Source organism: Strongylocentrotus purpuratus, unplaced genomic scaffold (genome assembly GCF_000002235.5).
Source record: "Strongylocentrotus purpuratus isolate Spur 01 unplaced genomic scaffold, Spur_5.0 spur5_scaffold_16, whole genome shotgun sequence".
In the NCBI taxonomy this organism is placed as follows: domain Eukaryota; kingdom Metazoa; phylum Echinodermata; class Echinoidea; order Camarodonta; family Strongylocentrotidae; genus Strongylocentrotus; species Strongylocentrotus purpuratus.
Window position 1 is genome coordinate 10,969,914 of NW_022145601.1, and position 10,550 is coordinate 10,980,463.

Sequence of the window (10,550 nt, forward strand, 5' to 3'; positions counted from 1 at the left end):
TGATAATACATGTATATAAAACAAAATTTAAAAAAAGCTAGCGCATCAAATAAAAATAACAAGCTAAATATATATGATATAAAAAGTTTCATATGAATAAATTAGGAGGAACAAAATCAAGTAAGAAGCTAACATATTAAATGAAAATAACTGTGCTGCACTATAACATAGTTTTGAATAACCGTCGGTAAACTATCCATGTTAGGCAGAAAACGGTTAAATTCTGATTTGGGTATATTAAAATTTCCTCTTGTTGGCTAAATGCAAAGAAGGAATTATGACAAATGTTTTGTTTCCTTTTGTTTCTGCTCTTGCCTTTCCAAGCTGAAGAGTATTGAAGAGCCGGTGCAAGAGTCATCTCCATGTGTGGCTGGTACCTCTCCCCCCGCCCCCTCCAAAAAAACAAAACAAACAACCTAACTATCTTCAGTACTCCCCTCTCATTTTGAAATATTGCCTCCTCTACTAGAATGAAAGGAAAGTTTAGTATTTACTAACGAAGCAGTAAACGCTATAGAGATAATATCTAGTGGGTGTGAAAAATGAAGATACAAACATGGTCCATGATAAAAAAAATATGTTTGTGACTTTAATAGAGTCACAGAATTTGTTTTGCCCCAAACAGACGATATGAAACGTGTATCTGCTCCCTCCTTTTAGCTTGTCACCTCCTCTTTCTCCGTACTCTCCCTTTTCTCTCTAAACCTCTTTCCTCACCCTTTGCTCTATGAAGCTCTCTTTCTCTCGCCACCCCACCCCCCCCCCCCCTCTGTCCAGGCCCCCAGAAGCCACTCTCCCCCTTCCTTCTCCCAAACTCTCTAATGAACAACATATATTGTGAATTTTACATCAGAAGCGCAATTTGATTTATTTTACATTGTCAACAACTTAAATTGTATCCCTATCGCACTTCAAAATGCTCAAGGGATTACAATTTTACAATACTTGTTTAGGATTACAATTTTTTTTAAATGACCGTTTAGGGTGTGAGTTCGGGTAGAAAAACGAGATATCCTCATTTAGGGTGTATTTTGATTTCAGAAGAAGAGGTGTCTGGAAAACCAGTGGTCACGCATGCTTACATCATTTGTACATGACTGAGACCCCCCGCTGGTTCATTGAACAGGCTTCTCGGCTTATATGCTCATGCACAGCCTAGGTCCTTTCAATATTCGGTTACGTCATGACTATGAATGACACGTACTAGCCTAGGTCCTTTCAATATTCGGTTACATCATGACTAGTTTGAATGACACGTACTAGCCTAGGTCCTTACAATATTCGGTTATGTCATGACTAGTTCGAATGACACGTACTTGTAAAAGAAATTCAAGGGGAAAACTGGTAACGACCATTCGGGTATATTAAAGCAGATAATGGATGGTCAAGACTCTCACAAACTAAAGTGGTTTTCTAGTAAGAGTAGCTATTAATTACAAGGCTGCGTTACTATACTTCGTCCAAAGAGAAATACTTTAATATTTGCTATAATATCCATCAGTCGTTAAGGTGGCGAGTATATAGTAACCAGCGAGAGAGCTCGACGTCTTAATTTCGGTCTTGTTCGCACACGAGATGGAGCCTTACGTTGGCGTCTTGGTGGCTTTCCACGTGGTGCTGATGGCGGTGGGTATACCGGGAAACCTCCTCGTTTTTCTCGTCACGGCGAGTCGCACTCCAAAAAAGAGCGTTCACGTTTTCGTCATCGCTCTCGCCGTCGCCGACCTCCTTGCCTGCTGTCTCATGCCGTTCAGTATCCATTACTGGCTGACCTTCAACAATCAACAATCCAGCATCTTATGCAAAATCCATATCTTCACCGACTTCGTCAGTGTTTTCACCTCCATGTTCCTCACCACCGCTGTGGCCTTTGATCGCTACATCGCAGTTTGTTATCCTCTGAAGACAATCCTCAACTTACCACGATCCTTCAAGGTGTGTGTAGGATGTTTCGTGAGTGCCTTTGTATGTAGCCTGCCATCCGTGTTTGCTTTTGATATCCGCAGCTATGGGCCTTCGGTGTCTAACTGCACACCAACGGCCCACCATTGGCTCTCACGCGGCATCTACGGCATAATTGTCTTCACTTTTTTGCTGTCCACTGCTGTACTGATCATACTCTACTTGCAAATGTGCATCATGATTCGGCGCCAGGCCCATTTCAGGGCCCGTGTGGCACCTGCTCCCAATCCTGCACCCATGCACGAATCACCTTCTCCAAATGACATTCAAACCATATCTGATAAAGTTCCCGTGGCGACCAGCTCAACCAACAGATCCATCGAGGACTACAAGGTTCCAGAATCATCTTCCATGCATCGTTCACTAATTGGTCCCCACCTAGCAGTCCCTGTGACATGTGCATGGCCCCAGAGTCTGTACAAATCTGAAAGCACCCTTCAGCCGCTCCCTGAGAAAACAGACCGACAGAACCGCAACGCTCGTGTTGCTGGGGCTGTGGCTGATGGAATGAAGAATAAGACAACGAAGATGCTGATTATGTCTACGGTCGTCTTCATCGCGTCCTGGCTACCGAACATCCTCATCAAAGCCATTCCCCGGACACAGTACCAAGGACTCCCCCAGTTACATCCTGCTATACTCATTACAACAAAAAGTTTAGAATATCTCTTCCTTATTAATCACGCAGTCAATCCTTTCGTTTACAATTTAGTCAACAAAAGATTTCGAGGGCTCTGTGCAGAGAAAATCAAGACACTTCGACGAAAATTCACTAATTACATTGGTTGAGGAACACAACTTAAAATTGCCTTATCATCTCAAAAGTGCACATTGGCGCATTAATATTGTACACACTTTTAGAATGTGATGCTTGAGTTACATTGAATGAAATATAAATCTTGGTCCTAGGTTTGATGTAACATCTTTATTATTATGTTATATGTATTTTCTTGAATAAAGACGAATAACGTTTGATTATTAAGATGACATACATTTCATCTTCTAGCAGGATTGGAATTGAAACCCTATAGTCTGGCGCGGCTGCGATGACGTAACGTATTTCAATGGCATAAGTCAAGATTGAGACTTCATTGCTTAAACATATGATGACATTTTGTAACATGCTGTAGAGTAGGGCAATGTTGTAACAAACTAATTTTTACATTAGATTAAAATGCGGCATGTGTACAATTTTTAAATGAATATAATTGTATAGCATGAAATATTTGTATACATTTGCTAAACTGGTTACCATCATACTTGAGAGGCAGAAGGTAATATGTAACTATTAATGGGAAAAATTCTTCTGTCAAAAGAATTCACACAGGTGTACCCCAAGGATCGTTCTTTGTACCGCTGCTATTTACAATTTTCAAAAACGATTATCGACAAGTGTTACTAGTTGAGACGTTTTTGCTTTTGCCGACGATGCAACCCTATCAGTACATGGGTCCACAGTTCGTGAAATTGAATCGAAGTTGAAGCCAGCATTACATGAAGTTTATTCTTGGACTCAGAAGAATAATTTCGTACTAAATACAAACAAAACTAAGGTTGTGATCAAAGGATCAAGACAGAAAATTCAAACTCTTAGTGAAAATGAACTTCATGCTCACATTAGACCCTCATGCACAAGTTGAATCCGTATCTGAATATAAAAGCCTTGGTGTAGTTTTGGACAATTACTTGTCGTTTTCTAATCATGTTGACAGAGTAGCGCTAAAGATGAAACAGAACTTAGGTGTTATCAGACAAATTAAAAAAAATTCAATAAGCGTTACTTAAGTATGTTGTACTAGGGCTATGCTTTTCCAAATACAATGTACTGTTGCAATGTTTGGTCAAATAGATCACAGAATAATTATGAGATACTGAATAAATTGCACAAGCGGGCAGCATACATCATAGCTGGCCATCTGCAACAAATGCATACAAAATCGTTACTCTGCATGGTCTTTTTTCACCATCTAACTCCCTATATTTTGGGAGACAAATTTATTTTCCACGATGATGTGGCAGTACGGAAGACGTTAGACACACACACACACACACACACACACACGCACACATACACACACTTACTCTTACCCTTCACATTAATGTAAAATTTATATTCAAATTTGCATTTAAATATTTTGTAACATGGTATGCAATTATTATTGGTTGTATAATGAAATGTTCAATTTTGTCTTATTCACAAGTTTTTTGGAATGTTTCTAGTTTGTTTGTATTTAAAGGTCTTCGACAAAATAACAGTGCATACGCTGATTGGGCGACCCTTTTTACATATATGAAATAAATAAATAAATAAATATTCTCGCATACCCAGACAATCAATTGTGCTTTAAAAAAAAAAACAGGTGTTACTAACGTTAGTATTGTTCCTTGGAAACATCGATGTCACAAAAATTGTCTGCCCCTACATTTGTGTTTATACTTACACTTTGATTCCTTTCGTATTGAAATTGTCTTTATTAATTTGTATTAGTCACCTCAAGGTACATTTATATATTTGACAAATGATTCACATACCAGTGAAAATGAATATTTAATTACATAATGCAAAGAGCATTATACAGCTTATTAACATATCGAATACCTTTCTTCACTTATCTGACAATGGATATCCACTGGGCATTGCCCTGCCGCTTGCTGTCAATGGCAGTTTTGGTATCATTACGTATAACAATGTATATTTCCATTTTGTAAGATTTGATTAATAAAGAAATAAAGTCAGAAATATCTGGATTAGCTAATTTCCATCTATTTAGGTAAATTGTTTTCTTTGCAATCAGTAATATATGATTGAAAAGAATATTATTCTTCGACAATATACCAAGAATTACCTTTTTTTCGGTTAAAATCTAGACATCAAACAAGGTCAGCTAATTTTCAAGCTGATTACCAAAATGTTGTACTATTGTACATTTCCAAAAAAGTGTTCAACCGTTTCATTTTCTAGATCCCAAAATGAACATAATGGGGAACTAATAACTTTCATTTTATACAATTTATAATTTACATGAAACACGTTGTTAGTGTAGAATGATATACATGAAAAAGAAATACTTTTCCTCCTCTCTCTCTCTCTCTCTCTCTCTACATGCCTCTTTCCTCCCTCTGTGCTCTGTTTAAGCTCTCTTTCTCTCTCCACCATCCCTCTCCTTGTGTCCAAGCACCCAAGTCTTGCCCCACCCACTCTCCTTTCCCTTCCTTCTCCCAAACTCTACATTACCCTCCAACCATCTTTCTTCTTCAAAGCTTCCCCCTCCTACATATTTCACCCCATGTGTTTTATCAATTTGTTTTCAAATCAGGCAAACCCTTTTGTAGGCAAGTGAAACAAAAGCACAGACATGATGGGGTGGATCCAGCCGACGACAAGAGAGGGGGGGGGGGGGGGGGCCCAAAATTTTGAGAAAAAATTTAGCGCCGACTCAGCCGGCCGGTGGATAAACGGGGGGGGGGGGGGCTGGTAAGAGCACACTTTTTTTCGGAGGGGGGGGGGGGGGACCAATTCGTGAGAAGATATTTAGCAGCGATTCATCTAGCCAGGGGGAGGGGGATGATGGAAAGGAGAACCACTATTTTTTTTTTGATGCGGGCGAAAATATTTTATTTTTCGGGGGGAGGTGGGCCCGATTTTTTTTGTTTAAAAAAGATTAAATTTACGTTATTATCATATTTTTTTAAAACAGTTTTGGGCGCTGGGGGGGGGGGGGGGGGGGGAGGGGGGGGGGCAGGGGGAAAATCGCCACGTGGATCCGCGCCTGAGACATCTATTGTAAATTTTCATTGTTAACAAAAGACATAGCCAACGATTGTTTATGTACCTACGTATTGAGATAGCACATTGGATTCATGTGCACTTCATGATGATGATGATGATGATGATGATGATATGATGTTGGTTGTGAATGTGTAGTTAAGGAACAAATTGTCAGGGAAATGCCACTTAAACATTCAGCTATCTTGATAAAAGTCAATGCCTAATCAGAAAAGGGGAAATAATGAAACAATAATTGTTCACATGTGCGTTGTGTGTACGTGTGTTTGCATGTGGATGCGTGCGTGTGTGTGTGTGTGTGCGCGTGTGCGTGTGCGTGTGTGTGTGTGTGTGTGCGTGTGTGTTCGTGAGTGTATGATGGATCATTGATCACCATCACCCCCTCCTCTCTCTCCCTGTCCCAACTTTACTGTATATCACATTTTTATACTGGGTGTTAGGAAGTGACAATTATAATGATATTAATGACCATTTCACCATTTGGGTTGGTAGGAACTATTAATATTTATAAATTCCTTCAATTTGTATTGTTTTATTGTTCAGCAAGTAATGCTTTTCTTGAAGATTTCCTGCACGGCACAATTTGAATCTTTTTCTACCCATCAACAATGATTATCGCATCTTCATTATGAAATTAGAAAGAAACGATTAGGGAGATGAATGAGGTGGTCTGGACGTATAGAGAGATAAATACAGACAAAGAGAGAGAGAGAGAAAGAGAGAGAGATGTATGGCAGTAAATAGATATTAAGGAGATAGGGAGACGGGGTATAGTCATGTAAAAAATGGATGAGCTGGATAGAGGGATGAAAGCGGAATCAGAATGCATGCACTTGGAAGGAGAGAGAGGATAGTATAAGGAAACATGATAGGGGTGAAATAAGAATACAAAGGGCAAAGGAAAGAGCTAGGAATTAATTAAGGAACATTTTAAGACATAAAAGAGAGGAAACAGGAGCCAAGAGGTGGAAAAGTGAGAGGGTTAGAGGGGTAAGAGAGTAGAGAAAGAGCTACAGAGGCAGAGACAGAGCTCGGGAGACAGATCAATAAAAGAAATGGGAAGCAATAGAGCAAGAGAGGGAGAGGAAGACAGATCGAGAGAAGGAGAGGGAGGCAATAGAGCAAGAGAGGGAGAGGAAGACAGATCGAGAGAAGGAGAGGGTGAAAGAGTAGAGAGTGAAAAAGAGATGTACTAGAATATTAATAGTGATACAGAGCAACTACCTTCTATCCCAGATGGGGCAGACCAGGGAGGGGAAGGGAAACAGAGCGAGAGAGAGAGAGAGAGAGAGAGAGAGAGAGAGAGAGAGATACAATGGAGAACGATGCATTCAATATTTCCAGCATAAATATAATTGAATGTTTACTATATAGAGAAAGAGAGAAGTTATAGACAGGTAAACAATTCCAATATTTTGGGGCGAAACGTAAACATTGCATTTTTTTCTTTCACCCTTATCAGGGGGTTTTATTACAACAAAATAATCAAACTCACATATATTTTTGTTTAACATAACCGCTATAATACTATACACATACATTTCTACCAATTCAGGTAAATTACACATTTTTCGTTTTCGATTATGGGCCCATATACATGATATAATCACTAATTCCTGTGCCTGGACATTTATCCCTAGAGGTGCGCCAGTGATAACTGTCCAACGGAGTGTTGTGGACAGATTTCCCTTGATTCATCTAGGGATAATTGGCACCGGACACGTGGAAAATCGTATCACACCGGCCTTTACATTCGCTCTAACTCACGTTTTCCTTGGTAGATTTCGCTGGTTAAATTGGCTATGTCTTCAGTAGAGCTATTCGAGCACGGAAAAGGCATTTGATAACCAATAGAAAGTTGCACGAATGCGTTTGAATAAATAACAAGATTTACCACTCCTTTCTTTCACCTCCCTGATTACAGCTTCCTGATATTTCTGAAATAGTGCGCAAACATTTTTTTTTAAAAATATAATATGAAGAGGCTCATATAGATTTTAGTTTTGACTAAAGGAATGATTAAAAGATGACATACATTTTATTTTCTAGGAGGATTATAATTAAAACCCTATAGTCTGATGCAGCTAAGATGACGTAACTTATTTGAATGGCATAAGTCAAGAAGAGCGCATGCAATTTAATTTTTAAGAACCTTCCTTGCTTAAACATATGATGAAGTTTTGTAACATGCAGTAGAGTAGCGCAGAGTTGTAACAAACTCATTTTTACTTTAGATTAAAAATACATGTATTTGTTGCAAACTTCTAATGGTCAAGAGGATAATATGAAAAGTAGGAAAGAGTAAAATGCGGCATGTGAACAATTTTTCAAATGAATATAGTTGTATAGCTTAACATATTTGTAGACATTTGCTCTGGAGGAAGACGCATGGCGTGAAAACAATGAGCGACATCAAAATACGTATTAATTATAATGCATCACCTCAGACGGTGACATATAATTAATTAATTGATTAATTAATAATAACAATATATGGGCCGGCTGGTTGTGCGTAATATAACCACCACGAAAAAGCCAACAAACAAGCAAACGTAGGCATTGGCTCAAATACAACGTAAAAGGCGCTATTTTGTTTTTGCAACGGCCGATTCATATAATCGAATATTTGTGGTGATACATAAATATTAGAAATCGTTATATTTATGGATATTTCAACCGTTTCTGAACCGAATTCGTTCAAACAAAGGTGATTTTGTAATGTAAATTTTATGTTCTTTCAAATTTGCCTATCTCACAAAAAATTATTTTGTGAAGCCTTCTTCAACAGAACATAACTATCCCTTTAAGCTCTCTTTCCCTCGCCACCATGCCTCTCCCTCTGTCCGACTCCAAGACCCGGAGCCTTCCCCACGGTACTCTTCCTTTCCTTTCCTTCCTTCTCCACAACTCTCCGTCACCCTACAACCAGGCGCGCCGGAAGCAGTTTGGGATTGGGGGGGGGGGGGGGCAAACATTCCAGGGGGCTCACTTGAGCAAAAACGTTTGGGGCCGGGGGGGGGGCAGCAGAAACATCTGCATCACCACCACTCCTACACGTTACATGGAGGCCCCGCGGAACGTTTTTCAGAGTGGAGTATTAACGATCAGGTAGAGCGTAAATTGGCGTGTGGTCCAGGAACTGAGCCCCCGGAAGCTCAGGGTTTTAAGGCATTAAATTACGGTAAGATAAGCATATTTAGATACCTTATTTGTGACACTGGCAGGTCACTAATTGGCAGAGAGTCCAGGGAGCAGAGCCCCCGAAGCTCAGGGGTTTTAGGTATTTAATTACGGTTAGATGAGCATCCAGGGGCCCTCTTTAAGACCATTGATGTGGTCCAGGGGGCAAAGACCCCGGAAGCTCAGAGGTTTTAATATTTAACTACGGTCAGATGAGCATCCAGGGGACAGAGCCCCCGGAAGGTTTGGGGTTTTAGGCATTTAATTACGGTGAGATGAGCATATTTTGATACCTCATTTGTGCATTTTTCTTTTTCTCTGTAAAATACTTTTTCAAAAATTGAGGGGGTTCGAGCCCCCAAGCCCAGCCGTTCTGCAGACCCTGACATAATGTTTCTAAATAAGCATATTTTTTACCCGACTTTAATTTTGGGAATTTCTAATTTTTCAACAAACGCATAAAAAGCTATGACTTACAAAAGAATTGAGAAAAAATACCTTGAAATTCATGTCATTTCAGCAACATTTGTAATTGTAAATCACTAGTATCGAATAAGAAATAACCCCCCCCCCCCCCATCAGTACGCCAGCGTTCAGGGGCTCACGTCTTTTCACCCCTATAACAAAAACAGACACGCTTTCCCATTCTCTCACAATATGTCCACGATATGCGCGCATCGCTATTATAAAAACCTCCATTGATAAATATAGGTGGAATGCGCAATGTTTTTCCTGTTAACTTTCCTTTTCTTTGAATAGAATTTTATATGTGATTTAATTCAGGTTTTTATTATTGTTATGTTCTTTTGGGTTAAAAATACAAACCATCTTTACTCCTTTACTGCTTTTTTTTTTTTTTTTTTTTTTTTTTTTTTTGGGGGGGGGGGGCGTTTTTTTTGTTGATTTTTTTTGGTTACGGGGGGGGGGGGCAACTGCCCCCTGCCCCCCCCCCCACTTCCGGCGCGCGCCTATACCTACAACCATCTCTCTTCTTCAGAGCTTCCCCCTCCTACCTATTTCCCCCCATGTGCTCTCATGCACCCTGCTCTCATATATATTTGGCCTCTTACTTTTCTTCAAGTTCATCTATATGAGCATCGAATTATTACAACTTGCTTAACCTTTGATATTCTCGGAAATGGGTTTGCGTCGTTCTTGATTGCTATGATTTATTTTTTGTTGGTGTTGTTGGGTTTCTTTAAAGGCTGTCCAATCTGAAAATCGATACTAAATTCAACAAATGATGAAGACAACACTTTCCTTATTTTTATTATCGATTAATTTATGTAAGTTTCAGTTTAAAATTTTTTTTTTTAAAGCAGAAGAAAGAAGGAGAAAGAAAAATAAATATACGCTGCTAAATTTTCCGCAATTTGTGGAGATTCTAGACAGGCTGTTAACATACTTCGTTGATCGTTTTACGTGTGTATTTTCTGGCCAGCCCGGTTCAGTACATTTAACAGGCTTCTCGGATAGCATGCCCATGCGCAGCCAGTTACGTAAGTTACGTCATGACTAGTTTCAAATGCACGCATTTCGATTTTTTTTAAAGTAGAAAAGTTAGTGATCGTTACAAGGCCATTCGGGAGTATTAAAGCAGATAATGGGATGACGAGTCACA

The 10,550-nt window shown here is 39.4% G+C and overlaps 1 protein-coding gene across 1 annotated transcript; it reads left to right on the forward strand.

Moving 5' to 3' along the window:
• The first annotated feature begins 1,193 nt into the window (after nt 1–1,193).
• Nucleotides 1,194–4,410, forward strand: LOC105447270 (vasopressin V1b receptor-like). The gene has a single exon (XM_030986776.1). It carries the CDS (start codon nt 1,576–1,578, stop codon nt 2,749–2,751), a length of 1,176 nt encoding a protein of 391 aa, XP_030842636.1. The 5' UTR covers nt 1,194–1,575; the 3' UTR covers nt 2,752–4,410.
• Nucleotides 4,411–10,550: the final 6,140 nt, after the last annotated feature.

Coding starts and splice junctions, on each gene's coding strand:
- LOC105447270 (XM_030986776.1), top strand. CDS start 1,576: ATGGAGCCTTACGTTGGCGTCTTGGTGGCTTTCCACGTGGTGCTGATG.